General features: G+C 47.7%; 2 protein-coding genes across 4 annotated transcripts in view; one reads left to right on the top strand and one right to left on the bottom strand.

The window, feature by feature from the left end:
• Nucleotides 1-3,583: 3,583 nt before the first annotated feature.
• On the bottom strand, nt 3,584-7,677 carry TTC19 (tetratricopeptide repeat domain 19). The gene is made up of 10 exons (XM_068415680.1): nt 7,494-7,677; nt 7,353-7,426; nt 7,086-7,196; nt 6,851-6,889; nt 6,233-6,289; nt 5,909-5,970; nt 5,239-5,333; nt 4,882-5,036; nt 4,414-4,576; nt 3,584-3,902 (listed from the first exon to the last, which is right to left on the bottom strand). The coding sequence occupies exons 1-10, from the start codon at nt 7,675-7,677 to the stop codon at nt 3,769-3,771; spliced, it is 1,074 nt and encodes a 357-aa protein (XP_068271781.1). The 3' UTR covers nt 3,584-3,768.
• Nucleotides 6,675-19,716, top strand: part of ZSWIM7 (zinc finger SWIM-type containing 7) — a 65,995-nt gene continuing 52,953 nt past the window's right edge. Inside the window, exons 1-6 of one of the 3 annotated variants that reach the window (XM_068415683.1) lie at nt 6,675-7,293; nt 8,395-8,492; nt 10,434-10,455; nt 13,577-13,679; nt 18,036-18,140; nt 18,785-19,082. In XM_068415683.1, the coding sequence (XP_068271784.1) occupies nt 8,417-8,492; nt 10,434-10,455; nt 13,577-13,679; nt 18,036-18,140; nt 18,785-18,901 (423 nt within the window). In that variant the 5' untranslated portion in view covers nt 6,675-7,293; nt 8,395-8,416 and the 3' untranslated portion in view covers nt 18,902-19,082. Of the gene's footprint in view, nt 7,294-7,750; nt 7,796-8,394; nt 8,493-10,433; nt 10,456-13,576; nt 13,680-18,035; nt 18,141-18,784; nt 19,083-19,716 lie in introns of those variants that run through there. The other 2 variants (XR_011049453.1, XM_068415681.1) reach the window with 2 other exon arrangements.

Raw genomic sequence — 19,716 nt, 5'->3', positions numbered from 1 at the left:
TTCTTCTGTAAATAGAGAGTACTTTTTGCAGTGTTTTTTCCCTTGCTATAGTATCTGGTGTACTTATGTTCAAATCATTGCCTAAACTTTGGGGGTCATTTTGTAATTTTTTTTAAGCGTTTTCTCCAGTGTAGAGTACTCTTCATAACCCTAGCCCCCCTACCAGCCTAGCCTAACCATAACCCTAGCCTCCCAACCAGCCTAGCATCATTGCCCATTTAATGCCGTGCCACTTCTTGCAGGCATTGTGCTTTTATATAATTTTTTTCCCTAGACACACTTTCTCAGTGGTGTTCAAGCTCTTGTGAAAATGTTGATTTTTAAGACTGACCCCTTAATGAATTCTGTACATTGACATAGTCCGGTTCGCTGGAATAAGATGATATATTTCTTTGAATTTTAAATTCTGCCACATTGTAAATTTTTGGTGCAGTTGGTTTTATTCAGCAACGCTGCAGAAATACTATTGCATGGGTATGTTATGGTTCATTTTAAAAGGATAAAAAAAAACAACCCAAAAGAACAGCTTCTGGAGGCATACCTCACTGTTATGCACACTGGGAATTTTAACTGTGCCCTAAAAGCCTATCTTAGTGTTTTCTGTTTCTGCATTGTATGCAGTCAAAACAGGCTACTAAATTTTACTGTCAAGTTTAACCACAGCAAATGGCTTATCTGAACAGAGGCTCTGGGTGGGTGGACAAATCCTTTAAGAAGAAAAAGCTCTACATCCCAGGTTTAAATAAAACAAAAATGCTTTTATAGGATAATTGAGCAACACACGAGTCAACTACTTGGCTTCTGTTACAACCAGTTTGAAATAGGTACTGTGATTTTTACCTCCCTCCAGCCTGATTTTAAAATCTTTATGTAAAAATTATTTTAAAGTCTGCGTTCCCATCCCTAGCACTATAAGCAAGCTTTTGGTGGAAGTCCTTACAAATGCTTGGCTTAACTCCTAAAGTGTGCAATACTTGTTAGGGTGATTATTTTTTTTTTAATTGTATGTGGTACTAGGAGAGTCTCCTTAATCACTTGTCTATCAATGCCTGCTATGGTATGCTTGTAGCTTATGTATACATACACCTGGTTAGTGATATCACAGGGTGTCCTGACATCCATCTTCAACAGCATCTTATTTTTTGCTGCACTGACCTCAGGAAGTGAATTTAAATCTTCCAGGGTAGAAGGACTGATTTACAGATAGCACTGACTTGGGGGGTGGCATGGTCTGTCAGATTCCAAGCTGCTTTTGCATCTCATTGATGAACAGAGTCTTTGCCTTGAAGTAATGTTCCAGTCAAAATATTTTTAACACTGTATTTGCGATACATTGTATGGAAGGTATAATGTAGCTGTGTAACCTTAAGCCATGTAAGCTCTGCATCTTATGGAAGGCCTGTAATGGTCCAGTTACAAACAGGAAGAAGTACAGAACTATTTATCAATAGCAAATTTACTTAGAGTGCTTTAGAGGAAAGCCTTTTTGCCCTAAGTGTGGGAAAGAAAAAATCTGAAGGAACTTATTTGGAAGCTTGACACTGCGTTGCAAATACAGACTCATTTTCCTACTTTTTTTAAACACTGCATCAGAGTACATCAGTTGGCAGTCTTAAATCTCCCTGCAGTCTTTCTCTAAGAAAGATTTTTTTACCCTCCCATCCTTCACCCTTGTGGCTTAAAATAGTGAAGTTTTCATCCTGTTTGTAGACCTGTGCTCTTATTTTAACATTTTTGTTCCCACAGCAACATATACTGGAAAACAACTTGATCTGCCCTTTCTGTAGATTTAAATTTGGAGTGGAGAGTTAAGTTCCATTCTAAAACTCACTTGTTCTCACTTTCTCAGTGTAACAAATACAACGTGAAAGAGGCATGTACAGACAAATGTCTTTGCTAACTGTACAGTAAGTATAGCATGTTCATTGCAAAGCTTCATGTTATTGCTGCTGCAGCAGCAAGATATCCCAAGCAGGACAGTCGCTTTCTCCTAAGATACAGCTTGAGTGGCATTTGCACATAAAATGTTGCTGCTTTTTTGTTTGTTACCAGAGTTCTAGCTTCTCCAGTGTAAAAAAAACCTCTCCAGAGCCTAAGTTAGGGTTTACCACAATTCCAGTAATCTTCAAGTATGGAATTACATCTGACCTGTTTCAAACAGGAAGGTGTTTGTAAGTCATGTTTACAAAGTGTAGTTTACTACAGATTTTTAACTGATTTCTGATCAGCGCTTTCACAATGCTTTCATCTTGATATGTTTCGTGATTCTGATATGAAACATTTTAAGACTTGAAAAACCCATGCATCATAAAACTCAACTTTTTTTTTTTTCCCCACACAATGTCTTCAGTAGACAGTGACTTCTGGATTCAGACCAATCAATAAAGGGGATCAGTTCTCCATTTGCTTTTCCTGTGTCTCCCTCTTGTTTTGCTGCATGAAGCTATGTTCATGAGAACAGGCAAAACACTTCCCTTAGGGGTGCTGCAGGGTTCCCAGTTAACACTCCTGGAGCATCTAAGGTCTGCCACTTGAAAAGCAAAACCCAGAACTTTAAAGAAGATTTGCTCTAATGTGTTAGAGCCTTTCTGTTAGCACAAGCATGCCTGTAACAGATGTATTTTTACTTCCTAGCTTGCTGAGAACAAAGCTGTATACATGACAGTGAGTTTTTCCAGCTTCAGTGAACATCTCTAGAAAACCTGTGTGCCGCCTCTTAACTCAGAGTAAAGCAGAGCTGAAGCTACGAATGCTACTGTAAGTAAACTAATAATGATGCTATTACCATTAAGGGTTGTACCAGCCAGCTGAAGTTCTTACAAATGAGAGGTTAAAATAATGCTTGGTTAGTGATAGAATTACAGTTAGTTCTACTATCCTAGCTAAATATGGATTTGATAACTTCTGGTTTAATTCTCCCTTGTCTTAAACATTAGACTCCCCTGCAGGGCAGAACTGAAAAATTCTGTTGTATAAGCAGGCTGTGCACATGAAGGCATGTACCCTACAAACCTTCCACCAGGAAGCCTCAGCATTCTAGCACTGAGCTATGCAAGAAAGGAGGACAGCTTTGGCACTTGGTGTGCTCTTGGCTGGGGTAAGGTAGCTGAGTGTTTTATTTCTGACAGCAGCTCTGCTTTAGTAACATAGTCTCACCCCTCCTCTTAGAGGGCATGTTCTATCTTTGGATGCTAAATGCTTTGAAGAAAAACACTTGATCTTCAGGCAACCTGTTTGAAAAGGACAAGAAGCTACAGCTCTGTCAGAGCATGGGTATAGACTGGGAAATGCTCTGTTGAAGTTACTACATACTGAATACATAGCCCTGACAAAAGTACACCCTGCTGTGCTAGCCAGCATGTAGAGTTGAGACAATTCCTGCCTGTTCTATTTGTAATGATTTAGCATAGCCCTGTTTTGAAACTGAACACTTCTGTGAACAGTCAGGAGTAGCAAATGAGTACTCCTTAACTGCAAGCATTAATGCCAGGCTGGACGTGCACTTTGCTGGCAGTCAAGACAAAGTTAAATCACTAGCACAGTAGGTCGCTCTAACCATAGACTACACCACAAATTTACATAGTTAAGATTTCACAACTTTATTTTGGGCTAAGGTGTTAGGCAATAGCAGCCCTTCTTGTTAAGCAGTCCTTAAACTCCTCATTGCTGTTCCCCTGGAGAATTGCACCAACCTGGTCTCAGGCTGCTTTTACTGACCAACCAACTTGCTGCTGTCAGCCACCTCGAGGTTGGACTCTGTGGCCAAAATCATCTGGAGCCCTTTCTCCTCCTGGCCAGCTCAGCTAGTTCTTCCTCAATATGCTGGACAGAAGCAACATCTCCCTTCTGTTGTGCCTGCTTGAGAGCTTCTTTGTACACTTGTTTTGCTTGCAGAAAGTCTTCTGTAGCAAGAGGAAAAAGTGGCATGGCTAGCCAACTCAATCACCCATTTTCAGAGTCCCCTCCTGAAGCTGAGCACATGCAAAAGACAACTAGGAACACTTCAAAAACCAGGGAGGTTCAGAAAACATCCAGCATAGGGTGCCAATGAAAAGAGCTGGACAGCAGCAATGATGACAGGACAGGGTGCTGCTTCAGCATTAAGATCTCATGAAAACAAACCTCAAGCATGTCTTACGTCCTTTTGGAACCAGTTACTATACATACAGGAAAAGAGGAAACTAGATTCCCTGGCAACCTTTTAAGTCAGATGCACCGGTATTGCATTTATCTTGGGCAGGATCCTTCAGCAGCTGAATTCAATTTGAACACAATACAAGTTGCCTACAGCAATTCAGCTGACTTACTGCTTAAGCTAAAAATAGTAACACAAAAATTACACTATAGTTCAATCCTGCAGTACAGGTATCTGCAGTCAGCACAAGCACAGTGGCATAGGCTTGACCTCCTTACCTTTGTGCATCAGAATTGCTGCCAGGTTATTCAGTACCATGTGCTCCTCAGGGTGTTGAGTGTCCTTTGCCAGCTCAGCTGCCCTCTTTACATAGGAGTACGCCTCATCATAGTGCCCCTGAGCATCCAGTACAGTTGCTAAGTCATTCATCAGGACCACAGTCTGCACCAGGACAGAAAAGGAAGCCTCAGAGCAAGACTTGTGTAGCAGTCTGGGGCAGCAGGAGCACCACATTCATAGCCTTGTCACACTAGTAAAAGTAGTATTTCCCAGAGAAGCTTTCAGTAAGAAAGTGTCTTATATTTATGTATCAGCATGCTGCATGCTCATTCTTCCTGGCAGGAAAACAGAACCAAATTTAGTGCTATGTATGTCTGATGCCAGCAAAGCTGCTTTTAAGGCCGCCTCCTTCCCTAGGAGATTAGCCTTTCTTTCCCTGGTAGTCCAACTACCATTGTACACGTCACCTGTGGATGAGTCTCTCCCTGAACATCATTTGATATCTGCAGAGCCTTCTCATACATTTTTTGGGCCATTGGGAGCTGGTTAATGTTTAGGAGATAGCGAGCATAGGAGTCTAGGCTCATCCCAAGCAAGAGACGGGTGTTGGCCTTTTCTTCAGCTGCAAATAGAGAGGAGTGGAAGTGATCACTTCTACAAGATCAGGCATGAGTCTCCATCCTACAAGAGCAGGAAACTCATGCGGTGTGAAGACAATGAATTGACATGAAGATGGTGCTTAGGCAATAGGGAAAGCAACATAGAGGACAGGGAAATGGAGAAAAGATAATGAGAGAAGCCTTTAGCAGACAAGGCCATCCCACCTGGTAAGACATCCTCAGGCAAGTCCTTTTGCTTGGCAATCTTCTCCTCTAAGGTCAGGATGCAGAACTCATAGCCCGCCAGGGCTAATTTGTGCCTGCAAAGTGCAACAACTAAGCAAAGCAAACCTCCTCCCTCCCTGAAGGGATGGGTGTGAACACCTTCAATCCCTCATTCTAGAGGGTGTGTAAGACAACTTTTCCCCTTTACCAGACCCCTCTTGCCCTCAGTGCTCTCTTCGTGATCATGGCCTGGACCCTTCTCTTGACCCATGGGCAAAGGGATCTAGGAAGTGGAGGGGGTCCCCCCTCCTCCCAGACAAGGCCACCTAAGGCAACCCATGCTGATGCTCCACTGAAAAATGAAGCTTCAAGTTACCAACCACCAACTGCTTCAAAAGCCTTCTCTCATGTAAGGTGTGCATTTAAGACTAAAGAAAGAGTGATGTCCTCTATGGCTACTTCTGCCCTGAGCTGGGCACGTCATAACAGCAATCACTGCTGCATGGCAGTGGGTAGACAGATTATCATGCCTGTGGGAACCTTTGCATTGATGGTCTCTTGTCACATCAAAGCTTCCTCAGGAACTCTATTCTTAAAGAGCCTCTACTTGGCCACTATGCCACTGTAATGCTGAGATGAAAGCAAAAGATGTCTTTAGCAGGGAACTCACTGTTTCTGAGCAGCATAGATACTGGCCAGCTTGAGGGACATCTCAAGGATTGCATTGTCATCCTGCCAGGAGGACACACAATGCAACTGTTACTCTTCTTGCATCTCCCCAATAGAAATATTACTTTGCCAGAGAACGAGTTTAAACCTTGAAAATGCCCATCCTGTTGTCTCCAGAGCTGCCATCCCCTTAAAGAAAGTTCTTGAGAAGCCAGCAAGCTCAGAGCTAGTATTGCAAATTTCCAGGAGGAGGTATTACAGCACAAGAAATAGAGCAAAGAATTGTTAGTGCTTCCCCCTGAAAGCCTTTATCAGAAGAACATACCTCCTTTGTGTCCCCTGCAAGCAAATAGCTCATACTTGCTTTGTAGAGCTTTTCTGCCTGAAATGAGAATTGTGAAGAGAATACTGAGGAATGATGGCAGTTAAAACAAAGGATCTCTACCCTGGACAGAGGCAGACCGCTGGGAGAAACCTGTCTCACAATTTGTGGCATTTACATTGTACGCCAAGACCAGTTAGAAGTGACAGGCTAACCAGAGCCCAAGAGTACTGCCAACTAGTAGGGTCCTTTCAGTTGCTTTAGGACCCCTGCACTAGCCATGAGTTTACCACATTTATGCACTTTCAGGGCTTTTCTGGATTCTCCTTGGGACAGTATCCAAGTGCTTGACTGTGGCATTTAAGAGTAGAAAGTAGTCCTTCCCTTGCACACCACATTGGAGCTCAAAGTTTAACTGTGAAAGCATCTTTCTGAGCAGCATGTGCTCCATGGGACCGCAGTCCCAAGGCAAGTTACTCCGGTTTGGACTGCAGTCTCTCTGCCTCACAACTCAGTACTCAGCCTGTCGCAGCATGCCCCACCTTCACCATCTTGCACAGGACCTTGCACAAGGTGTCAGCCTCTTAAAATTCCAAGGGGACAAAAAACAGAGTTACTCACATTGTCCAGCTGTCCCCGCATGAAGGCCACGTTCGCCATCTGGAAGGGACAGGCAGTGCTGAAGCTCCACAGAGCTGCGCGGACTGGCCTCAACGCAACCACTTTTCCTTCTACCTCCAGCCCCCGCGTACCGCACTACACCCCCGGAGGGAACTGCAGCCCCACGGCGACTTCTAGCCCGGACCAGCCACGCCACGGGACAGCGGGGAGCAGGCGGGGGGCCCCGGAGCCTCACCATGCTGTAGGTGTAGACGATGGCTTTCCTGTTATCCGACTGGTGCGACAGCCGCAGCGCTTGGTGCAGAACCTGCTCGGCCTCCCCCAGCTCGCCCTTCATGACGCTGAGCTGCAGAGAGAGGGGCAAAGCCGAGGGGCCGGTCACCCGGGAGGGCCCGGTCACCCGGGAGGACCCATCCGTGACGGGCTCCCGGCCCCCCGCTGAGGTAACACCCCCCCCGCCCCCGCCCGCCATGTCCGCGGCCTGCAGGGGCCGGCGCCTCACCTTGGCTCTCTTCAGCAGGAGGATAATGGCGTCCTCGCCGTCCTCCTCGGCGTCCCTAGTGAAGAGGGAGAAGGCTGCGGGGCGAGGGTGACCCGCCGCCCGCGCCGCCCTGCCCCGCACAGCCCCGGTACCCGCACTCACCTCCCAGCAAGCCCAGGGCACCCCCGGCCGGCCGGGCCCACCGCCGCCGCGCGAACCCCGTCCTGCCGCCGCCCTCCTCCCCGCGGGGCCTGCCGCGCCAGGCGGCCGGGAGCGGCGGGAGCCCCCCGGGGCAGCGCCGGGCGGCCATGCGGCACAGGGCCCGCGGCAGCCCCGCCGCCAGCATCGTCCCCCGCGGGCCCTTTAAGAGCTCGCCCTCGCCACGTGATGCAGGCGGGCGCGTCACCCGGGGCAAAGGGCGCCTGTTGCTATGGCGACGCGCCCTCATGGCTGCGCGGCCGCAGGTAGGCCCGGCCCCGGCCCCAGGGTCGCCGTCCCAGGACCGACGGCTCTAAATAGCTCCGGCGCGGCTCCACCGTGCCTAGGGAGCCCCCGGGGAGCGCAGCGGGGAGCAGCCGCCGTGCGGGGCGGCGCCGGCGCGGCTCCTGCTGCCGGGGCTTGGCAGCCGCCCGCCCTTCCCTGAGAGATCCCGGCGCGGCTCGCGGGCCGCGGGGGCAGCCAGGCCCCGCTACCGCAGGGCCGTGGCGGCGGTGGGTGGGCTGTGCGGCCTCCTCTGCTGGGAACTGCCTTGGCCCAGCGCCGGGACGCCCAGGCCAGAGCCCCGTCCTGTCGCCGGCTGTATCGTGCCCCCGCCCTTCCACGGGATCCGTTTATCCGTGGCGGTATCCGAGAGACACCCCCCCGGTGTGTTTGTGAGAAACCCTTTATTGCGACACAGTGTAAAAAACACATTTTAAAAGGTGCTGAGGGTGCCCCTTCCTTGGCCTCGTTGCAGGGTTGAGATAGATAGAGTACTGCCCAGATAAACTGTCCCGGTACGTAGTATCTGCAGTGACCTTCATGATTTCCCATTGTCTCCTGTTCTCTCCCATCTTGCTTCCAGTTGCAAGGCCAGTGCCAATGAGATGGATAGTACCTTGCCAGCAGTAGCAGAAGAGCTTTTGAAAGAGATCAAAAAGGCTTTTCAGGAGACCTCACATGGTACGTAAAGAAAAAACCAGAACTATCCCAGCAGGCGGGGGGCCAGTAATACTGGTGCTGTCAAACCTTCGGGTAGCAATGAGGGTTGTCAGCCTTCCCTTGCTTGCATCTTCTGCAGACTCTGCCACGTAAGGGATGGCCTTCACTTTCAGGAGTGCAGAGTAAGATGTTGAGGCCACGTGCCTTTTCTTGCATGCTTTTAAAAGTAGGATATTACAAAAGTAAGTATATTTGGGCTTCTACATTTCTTTTTAAAATTAATCCTTGTGGTTCTGAGTGTATATTTATTGCTGTACTTGATACAACTTGGCTGGACACAAAGGATTTGGAAGCACAGATAATGAGGAGCAGCCCCCTTGTAGAAGTCAGGCCCTTCCAAAAATTAGGCCAGGTTGGACACCTTTGTGAACTTGGCACCTGGGGCAACGCTGCTTGCTTAGAGCTTGTGGTGTAAGTGGTTGCACTTGAGGGATGATAATTTACATAGTTCTAGGTAGGCGTTTTGTTTTGCGTACTCTACTGCTGTTTTTATAGACTCACTAATTAAAAAACTTAGAGTTGAAAGGGGAATCTTCATAAAAACGATCACGTTTCATGACTGACCAGTGGAGGCTGTTGTGTTAGTGATCCCAGGGCAAAGAACAACTTTCCCATTGTTTGAATGAAGTGAGCATAAGCCAACAGTTAAATCTTGGTCCATTCTAGCAGCTAGTTAAGAACAATTACCTTCATTGCACTCTGGATTACTAACGTAGTTCTGTAATCTGTGCTGAAAGAATATTACTGTTTGTGTTTACTTGATAAGTAGCACAGAATGGTTCTTCCTAAGGAAAGCATCTATTTAAGAAATATTTTAATTGCACTAAAACCAACCAAATAAACATTCAGATAAGTCTGTTTAGGCGCTACATTTGAGTGGGGAATAGGCAGAGACTTAATGTCTAACCTGTCAGAGTGCCCACATTGACAGCTTTTTGGCACACTTGCAGTATGGCTCCTGTCAGGTTAGAGTAGATCCAAAATCTACATGTGACTTTTAAAAAGAGCTTTATAAATCTTGTTGTAAACTAGAAGGAAAGAAAAAGGTCAACATTCCTTTTAAGGTATACTTCTTAAAGCACCTAAATAGTCCTAAGACATACACTGAGACATAACTATGGAAACAAACTGATCGATCTCTTTTAGAATAAAGTTGGAAAAGTCAAACCAACAGCGTAAGTCATAGAAAATATTTTGAATTGTTGGAACAAAGGATTTTAAAGTCAAAAGTCCTGACCCTCCAGTGGAATACAGAGATGTAGGACACTGTCCTGTTAGTGATAACAGAAAGATCAGATTGGGTGACCAAGCTGTAAGCTGCTATCTACAACAGACTAATTTTCTTAAGTGTAATTTTCCATCTTAACGAGAAGTTCTAGTAAGTGAAGACATTATGTTTCTGTGTGCTGTATTAAAAGCCATAAACTAGTGACGCCCTGCAAGATTATGCTGGGAAAAGAACAACATTTTTAAAGTTTTGATGCCAGAGTTCTCAACTCATGCCAAGAGAGTTTCAGGGAAACCAATATATGTATTTTTAACCAACTTCTTAAAGTGGCAGAGTAAGACGTTGAGGCCAAATGCCTTTTCTTGCATGCTTTTAAATTTAGGATATTGTAAAAGTAAGTATATTTGGGCTTCCACATTTTTTTTTTTAAATTAATCCTTGTGGTTCTGAATGTATATTTCATTGCTGTACTTGGTAAGTCCCTTAGTACTACCATAGCAGATAATTTTGCTGCTCCTTCTTGCTTTTTGGTGGCTAGAGAGGATTGCTGGAGCACTGCAGTCCTGTGTGGCCTCTGGGGGTACATTAGGGAGCCACTAGCCTCCCTGTGATGCTGATGTCTCTCATAGTGGGGAAGTTCAGCAAAATCACGCTTCGTTTTCTTTTTGTTGCAGTCCCCGATGACCTGCTGCTGGGGTAAGTATCTTTTGCTTCAGTTCTTGTCCCAAGTGTCCTGCTACAGAGCAGCTGATCATCACAGTACCACTATTTTATTCCTGTGTTTGACCAGTACAGAGTTGCTATGTGGTTTTGCTGGTAGGGGAAATGAAGGTCCAAAGAGACGATCTCAAGGTTTTTTCCAGAGATTCATGAAATTATTGCTGTATTGCTGAATCTCCTGTGATGACTTTCTCTAATTTGGGTGGATTAAACATGCAAAAACCCAGAATGTTTAACCTGAGCTCTGAGTCCACCCTCAGATCTGGACTGAGTTTTCTGTGAGAGTGGACTATGTTTCAGAGTGATTCATGCCGCTAGAGTGCTGCATCTCCGCTGCGTTCATATCACTGTGAGCACAGCAGCATCCTGAGATCCCTTCTTCTGTTTGAGTCATGGGCAGGTGTGATAGAAAGAGAGAAGTGAATGTATTTTCTCTCTGCACAAGGGAGTTGTTAACTTGAAGGTTACCCTGAGAGTTTTCTTCTGTTTAGAAGTCGTCTCGGGTCAGCTTCATCATCCTTGCGTTGATTGAAGCTTGTCAATATTTCAGTCATTCCCAAGCAGTCTTCTAAGAGATCCAAGTTTCACAACTTCTGCAGCCCTCACTGATTGGGGTTGAAGGTAGAGAAAAGGCACCATCACAGTAAGAAAGGCTTTTCAGATTAATTTTAACTTTGTGTTCTTGCCTGCCTGTAATTTAGCCAGGAGAGGAGATCACCAGGAACCCTTCAGGCCTTAATATCTTTGGGTCTAAAGTTGTCTAACATAGCACTTGTGAAAGGCATTCATGCTGACTCCCTCTTCTGGGGCCACAATGGCCTTTGAAGGGTGGGATTATATTTGACAAGTCTCGTAACTTTTTTTTCCTTCTTGTCATAAAAGAAAAGAAGAGGAAAGAAATTCCCTTGTTAAGTTTAATAACAGTTGGGTGGTAACTCTTGGCAGTCAGATTTCCATCAATTCCCTGTGACCAGCAGCTCAGAAGTATTCTGATTTAATTTCTGAATCTCTTCCAAATCTCTGAAATCCTTGAATTTCCTTTGGGCATTTCCCTTACTTATTTCCTGTTAGACCAATCAAATTATATACATGAAAAAGAATTCCCCAGATTTGAAAGAGTCATTGAAACTCATTAAACTCAGCCCCCTTATAGTCCTAAACCTAATCGTTAAGGAATGTCTTACGTTGAGTGTTCCCCCACCCACCTCCTCTCAGTCCTCAGATGAAGCCAGTCCTTATTGCCTTGAGTTTATGCAACTGAAGTTTTGGTCTTCCTGGAATAAGTCTGTCTGCTTGGCTTGTTATCAATGAGATTGACTCAGACGCATAGGTCAGCCATGCTGTTGAGACGCCAGGGCTCTGCCTTGGCTCTTGGTATCTTCACTGGAGTTGGAAATGTTCCTCTGCTTTCTTCTGTTCTCTTGCTCATGTTTTGTACTATCTTTTCATCACTGCTGATTTTCTTGTTGTTTACCCTTGTAACTAATCTAGACTGCACAGATTTTTCTCAGCGGATAAAAGGTCTGTAAAGTTAAATGTGTTGCCCCGAGCTCTTTGGAACACATTCAGAGCAGCTGGATATACAGGTCTAGAGTAACTTTTAAGCCTATGAGCTGTCTGGACAATAGGCTAAAGGTACAGATGTCCATATTTGACATACAGCTTAGCATATACCCTTGCATGGCATCAGCAGGAGATAAAATCTCTTCTTGCAGCGATGTGCAGACAATGAGTATGTAGATGGAAATTACTGTGCCTTCAGGACTCACAGCTCTTTATTTTTCCACTTGCTGGTGTGGAATTTTACAGACAGCAGCATGTGCCTCCATGGTGCTGCCTCACAGCCCAGAGGCCGAGGAGAGAGGTGTGTAAAGGCAATGTTTTGCAGGAAGCAAACGTGTACCTGAGCAAACCTGGCTAACCTCATCTTTACCCCATCCCAGGCACTCTCTGATTCATAAATGCTGTGCAGTGGTGTGTCCCTGCATGGTGATGTGTCCTGTTTGGAAGGAAAGGGAAGGGAAAGGTGCTGTCCCTGGGTGTTTATCTGGAATAAATTTGCTGTCTCTAGGCCCCACAGGTAGCTGGATTACAGATGTAAAACTACTGCTGGCTGGTGGCTCCATGTGTAGTGGAGTGTCTTTAAGTATTTCCCTGATGGTCTTTAGCTTCCTGTTGATGCAGAAAGAATAATTTATACCTCAGCTGTGACTGTGATGGAGGAGATGTGATCACTGCAGAATGACTCGTTCGTTCTCCAGGGTTTAAACCAGTTTCCTGGGATGAGGAAGGTGCCCTGCTGCTGCATTTCCTATTGCTCAAGGAGCTCTGTATCATCCTTGCTCTCTCCTCGCTCTGAGGCATTATGTGTAGGCCATGACTGGAGGTGGGATTCAAGACCAACCCGTGTCTCTTGCTTCACCTCTACTCCCTTTGCAATAATCAGTGATCTGTAAAGTGACTGTCAAGCCAGAAATGCTGCTCAGAGATAACTCCTCACCTACATGGCTAACACTGTCATAGAGACTGACTAAAAAATCTCACTTCTGTGTCTCTGATGCACTTTGTCTCATTTTAGTTCAGGACAGGAACCACTTTATGTCCTGTTTGTGCAGCAGGCAGCCAGAATAGTGTTTGGGTCAAAGTGCTGAAGAAGAAACACATAAGCTGTAATGTCCTGTGTAAGAAAAATCTTTAAAATGTGCCTTGTAATTAACTCCCAGTGGGATTTTGCAAAGAGATATGGGACTGTTTGTGAACAGCTTGGAAATTTGGAAGTTCTCTTAAGAGTATCAAAAATCAGCTCCCAAATAGCTGTAGAGGCTATCCTTAAGGACTGAGTCCTGGGGTTGTCTCAGAGGGACAGGGCAGGGATTGGTGGTCACTTGGTGAAAACCAGCAAAGCTGAAAATGACAAGTGCACTTCATTGCTTGGGGGCGTAATTAATGGAGCTGTAACTGGTGGGATTTTGAGATGCAATGGGAACCTTTGGCTGCAGGCCTTCTGGACTCCATAGGGCTAAATCCTGTGGATTAAGGCTAAGACAGGTGGTCTCCTTTTGTGGTGTGACCTAACCAGAGACACGTTCTCTTTCAGGCTGAAGTTCATATTTGGCCCATCTGCTGTGCCAGCTTTGGATTTGGTGGATCAGCGTTCTGTCACCCGAGTCGTATCCCCCAGTGGAAGGACTGCATACCAGGTACACGCTGCTTTTCTCCTCTTCAGTCTTACTTTCTGATGGTTTCCAGTTGATGTGTGAGCCAATATTTTCCAAACTTGCAGAACATGGAAGGGCACTTGAATAAACACAGAGAGAATATCAGTGTTTTACGAACTCCTTAAAGTGATACTGGAGAGCAGTAGCCACAGAGTAGAGTTAGAACAGCATGGTACACTGCTGTTTTCTTTGTGGCTCCCAGCCAGTCAGAGACGATTTCTTACATGTTTGTGGGTATCATGGCCAGAAGGAAGTTTTCCAGGGATTGTTAATTTTGCTTTATTACTTTCATCCTATACAGCAAAGGCAGTTCTTCCTCTTGACAAACACAATGGAGTGTTATCTGCCATCACTGCATTTCTTTCCCTGTTGCACTCCAGATCCTCAGTGTCCTGCACACCCTTGACCTCTACTTGGCAATAGGATCCTTGCTGCCTGGGAGGAAGCAGTGCAGGCCAAATCCGTGGGTTTCGTTCTAGTTCACTGTAGCCAAGTCTGTGAATCACAGAAACATCTTTAGAAAATGGCATTTTAGGGAGAAGAGCTCACCTTAGCCCTAAAGATCAAACTCCTCATACAGCACAGGATTGGAGATGAAGCTAAGGCTCATTAGGTGAAGAGAGGAGCCATTGGCCCTTCTTTCTGACTTCCCTGTGGTATGGACGATTCCTTGCTCTACTGTGCATCTACTGGTGGCATCTCTGTTGGGGACAGATTTGCTCTCCTTCTCCTCTGCAGGTAGAGGGAGCCACCAGTTCCCCTGGGGGGAAGGAACCTCTGGACAGGTGGGTCAGGGCTGGTCACCAGGAGTTAATGTAGGACAAGCCCAGCCTTCAGTTCACTTTCTAACTGATGGGTACGATGTGAGCAGCCCCCCTGCATCATCACCCAGGGTCTCTGTCTGCGTCCTCCCAGCTGCCAGGCAGCCTACAGGAAGCAGTCCCTGCCTGCAGGTGCATGTGTGCTTCTGAGCAGCATTCCTCTTCAGTGGAGCTTGGTTGCTGATTAAGGCCATACTGATGAGTTCATTAACAGAGGAATCTCTGGGGGTGTGAGGCTGATCCCATTGCGAAATTCATCCTCAGCACAGCTGTCCGAGATGCAGAAACAAAGAGCAGAGCCTCCCTGGAGGCCACTGGCTGGAGCAGTGACAGGAACACAATCTTGGGCGTAGAAACGGAAACACTGAGTGGGACACTGCACTTAAGAGTAGCTGGGTAGCGTCACTGGCCCTTCATTTGTGTGTGTGTGGTGTAGACACATGGCCCAGCTGTGTGCACTTCTCCCTCAGCAGAGAAGCATGCCCAGTGCCCAGCATCCATGGCTGCCTGGACACATGCACAGTCATCCCTTTCACTTATTCCCCAGAAAGTCAGCTCTGCTGTTTGCACCCAGATGTGGTTGAGGTGGAATGTGGTGTGGGGCTTTCACTTGCAGCTGAATCTGGAGGACTGTTCTCATTGAGGCCATGAGGCTGGTCCTATTATGAAACTCCCTTGGGTCATCATAGCCAAATCTGAGATGTTGATACTTCACAGGCTAAAATGCTGTTTGCATTCCATATCACCCGTATCATCTTAGATACTGCTTCAGGAGAAACTAGCTCTGCTCAGACAGGCCCTGGGACTGCAGCCTGAAGTGGAGGCAGCTCTTGCCCTCAGGAACTGAGATGGGAGAAGAGCGAGCCCTCAGTCAAGTGAAAGCCATGATTTGTCAGTTAATGCCTGGGCATTCATGCCCTTAATAGAGGCGTAGCACTGATGGGGTATTCAAGGGCTGATGTCACCTCAGAGCTGTTAATCATCCCAGAAGAGCTTGTATAATACCTGCCTATGCTGCAGACTAAAGCCAGCCCTTGTAACTCCAGGTCAGGGCTAAATAAGTCTTACCTGCTGCAGAGGTGGTGGATGCTGGCTGATGGTGGAGATGGGCTGGATTCGGCAGAAGGGAAAAGCAGTGAGCAGGCAGCAGCTGGGCACCTGTTAGCTATGCCTGAGTTGCAGAAATGCTGTGAGCTGTGGGAGCGAAGCCAGTTAGCAGGGGGAGAGGCAACGCTTTAACCCTCCTGCCAACTGCCACTTGCATTGCTCACATCCTGCACTTTTATTGGATTCTTCTTTTTTGTGTCTTTTTTAATTAATTTCCTAGAACTGTGTGGCAGCCTGCCCCACCGTGAAGGATTTGAGCAGCAGGTCCTGGCACAGACTGGGGTGCTGCATAGCTGTATGCTGGTGGCAGCTGTAGCTGCCATGGTGCCACAGTCACCCCTCCTGCATCCCCACACGCTGGCAGGGACACCACCACCACCAAGGGGATTTTTCCTTGCTGTGCAGCCAGCAAGTGCCTGGAGATGAGGGCAGCGGAAGGAAATCTCACAGCATCTCAGGGCCAAGAGAGCACCCCAGTGCCTGGCTTGGCAGCAGCTGGCCAGAAACAGAGGCACCTTTTTCTCTTGGTCTTTGGATTTTAGATTCTGCCTTATTAGGCAGAAGCTGCATTCTTGCCATCTAGGTCAGGATGGGGGAAGGCTAAACTCAGCCCAAATCTGGCAGTGTCTGTGTCTTTCCCCCCTCCTCAAAGGAAAACGCTTCTGAAGGAAAGGCACCATCGTAATACTTCATCTTGGAAAAAACAATCAAAGGGGCTAGAGAAAAACAAACTTATCACAAGTGAAACAAACTCAGCCTGGAGTATAAGGAGGACGCAGAGTAAAGGCCAGACTGAAAAAAGAATGGTTTACCCTGCAATGGGAATGTGAGTCTTGTGTCCTCAATCTGCTGGGAGTAAGGGGGATTATGAGGCATAGGAGCTTCTGTGGGAGAGCTTAAACTTGTGGACGTTACCTGTTGGGCAAGGGGTGCAGAAAGAGCTCCAGGGAACAGGGGAAGGCTCCCCTTGCAAGTGCAGCTCTGGACCGGGAGGGACGATGTTCCTCTGGAGGGACTTAGGAGTGCCAGGGGTGTCCTGGAGGGGAGCAGCACTCTGCAGGGCTCCAGTCTTGTCACGTTTTTGTGTTCATCTTTGGATTTAGGTGTATGTGTGCCACAAACCTAACCAGCATCTGAAGCCTGGTACGGGAGAGGAGTGTAGTGTGCTCTCAGAGCCCGGGGGCTTGTGCGCAGAGGAGGGCACTGCTGGTGATTGCACCCATGTAAACCCCCACCATTCTCTGGAATATCCAGGAAGAGTTAGTGCCAGCTGTCGAGGCCACAGAGCCGACAGAGCACTTGCTCTCGCTGTGGCAGATACAAGACACATCATGGCAAATACTCTGTGGTAATTGTGTTTTGGCCGGGGGGTACACTCAGTTGAGGCCTCAGAGCATTAGTGAAGTCCATGCTACTGAGTGCAGGTTTCTGCTTAAAGTCAGTGAGTGTGTTCTGCTCCTGCAGACCCTTCCCTTGCAATAGGAGAGGGCAGAGCAGTTGGCCCTTGAAGTTGCTTTCTAAAAGCTATTTTCCAGTCTTGAAGAAACCAAAAGAGAAATAATCCGTAAGTTGGCTTTCTTATACCATGCAGTCAGCTCCAGCAGCTCACAGATTGCCTGTCAGCTTCTCCACGCTGGAACGAATGCTTCCCTCACCTGGTTGCCTGCGCCCTGTGCCCATGGTGCAGAGGGAATATGCCTCAGCCTTGCAGAGGAACAGCATGTGGGAAAAAGAGGCAGTGCTGTTCCCAAACCAGAGATGGAGCAGGGAGGCTTCTTCTCTGGAGAGTTCAACTTTGTTTATTCAGATAAAACTGGATTCCAATAGCTGCAGCTGGTTTTGGGAGCAGAACAGCAAGAGCCTTTGCAGCCTTCAGCCGCTGGAGCTAGTTAGAAAAGGCCTCACTGCGAGTGCTCCCTACTGCTCTCCTGCCATCCCCAGGCCCGTGGTGGCTCTGGATTCACAGATGGACTTTCTGTGACAAGAGTCTTCATCATCTTCAACCATCCTGTGTCTGCCCATACTGGGGGAGGGAGCTCACTGTGCTGCTGGCTTTGGGAGAGGAGGGGAGGGGGCTCTGTGCTCGGTGCCACTGCCCTTTTCCTGATCTCTTGGCAGGAGACAAGTCCCTGGAGCTGTGGTCTGCTGCAAGCACGGCTGTACGTACAGGAGCGCTTCCTCGTCTGTGTGGAGAGAAGCGTGTAGGGACCGTGAGAAAGCTGAGGAGCTTCACGCTTAGATGAGTCACTGCAGTGTTTGGGGACACTTCTGTATTGTGACACCTGCTCGCCAGTTGCAGGCTGTGAGTCACTGAGGAGAGGACATCAGTCCAGATACAGGCTAAGAGTTAGAGAAATTAAAAGTGAATGCTGCCTCTGACTCCCACCCTGTCTGTCTGCCTTTGTTTCAGGTTCTTGGGAGCTCAGGCAAGCTCTACACCTGCTACAGTTCCTGCCACTTCTGCACATGTCCAGCTTTTGGTTTTACTGTGTTGCAGAAGAGCGAGAGCCTTCTGGTAAGTTGTGTGCCTTAACTTGGGGCCGGGACAGGGAGCGGGGCAGAAGGCTCTGCTCTGCTCCTTGAACCTCAGCAGCCTGAAGTTTCCAAGGCAGCAAACACGAGTGTTGAGCTGGCCATGCAGGCTGGGCCTGACCCAATGCATAATCTGGCCTCTGGGAGTCGTGGTATTTGGGTGGAGCTAGGCCTTACAAGGGCTAGGGATGCCTTTTGTTCTTAATTATGCTTCACTGTCCTGACTTTCAAGAGATGAATAATCCCTCTTGGAACAAGGGCTACTGCCGCTAATGGGACTGCCACATGGAGCCTGGCTGATGGAGTGGTGCAGTTCACCTGGTGCCCATGAGGAAGGGCCCGGCGTAACCGATTGGTCTGCAATTGTGGGGAGGGCACCAGCAGCCAGTAACACTTCACTTGTGTCACATCCCTGTATGACATGATCCTGATAGCAGAACTGACCTGGGGCAACTGGAGCACCAGCCTGTGCCAGGGCTTGGCGTGCCGAGAAGGAACCATGTTCCTGGGAGGGGTGAGCGCTTCATTAGACCCATTCTGGCCAGGATGGATTTTTGTGGCTTCCAGATAGAGCGTGACATTCCTGCGTTGCTCCTGCTGGTAACTTGGCTGCGTTGTTATTTGCAGTGCAAACATATACTTGCTGTCTACCTCAGTCAGGCCATGGGAGCCTGCCAGGAACTAACTGTCTCCGAGGAGCAGCTCACAAGCATCTTACTGGCTGGGGAAGAGGATGAAGGATGAAGGGTTTCGATCACATGTGGATGTGCTTTCTGTGTACCCTCCCGGCTGTGTAGCTGGCATTTTTACTATATACAAGGCTGTCAAATGTTCATCGTGGCTGGTAGGTTTCTTCCTGTGCTGCAGCCAAGTGTGACATTAATTAGCAGCCTTGCACTGATGGATTGATTAATAAACGTTAAGAAGCCTGTGTTGACCTCAGTTTCATTTATTTAGGCTATTCTTGGGATTTCTGAAGATGCTTGGACTGATCTATAATAATGTGTGCTTGTGATGTGGGGATACAAACAGTCCAGCAGGTCTCTTAGTGATCCATTAAACCTTGTTAACCCTGCTCATGCTTTGGCTAACCCCACCGCCCTCCCAGTGCCTGCAGGGCTTCGTGGAGTTGCCCTCTGACAGAGTGATGCTGCTGTGGCTCTTTGCAGCTGGCTGCTCAGAGCAATTTCTGATTCACCACTGGCAAACCTGTACCAGGGACTGGGGCAGGGACCCCTCAGCACGTTGGGACTGATGACAGGCCTGTGCTTTCGCTGTGCTTACTGTCATACACAGTTTGGACGCATCACCCCGGTTGCTGTGCTTTTAAATTGACCCATTTCAGACAAGTGGACCACCTCATGCTGGCAGGCAAGGCAAGGCAAAGCTGTCCACAGACCGCTGCTCCGCCATTCCACACACCAGCCCGCGAGCTGGGAACCAGCTCCTTCCAGCTCTGTGACTCCCTGCCTGTGCTCTGAGCTTGGGCTCCTCCATGAGCACAGCACGGCCTCATACGATACACCGTGCGAACACAACACCGCAAGAAATAACGGGTC

Source organism: Nyctibius grandis, chromosome 18, assembly GCF_013368605.1.
Source record: "Nyctibius grandis isolate bNycGra1 chromosome 18, bNycGra1.pri, whole genome shotgun sequence".
NCBI lineage: Eukaryota > Metazoa > Chordata > Aves > Nyctibiiformes > Nyctibiidae > Nyctibius > Nyctibius grandis.
Note: the sequence above shows the minus strand (reverse complement) of the source record. Positions and strands in the feature narration are given on the sequence as shown.

Coding starts and splice junctions, on each gene's coding strand:
- TTC19 (XM_068415680.1), bottom strand. CDS start 7,677: ATGCTGGCGGCGGGGCTGCCGCGGGCCCTGTGCCGCATGGCCGCCCGG. Junction 7,427..7,493: donor TGCCCTGGGCTTGCTGGGAG/GTGAGTGCGGGT, acceptor CTCGCCCCGCAG/CCTTCTCCCTCTTCACTAGG. Junction 3,903..4,413: donor AGCAATTCTGATGCACAAAG/GTAAGGAGGTCA, acceptor CTCTTGCTACAG/AAGACTTTCTGCAAGCAAAA.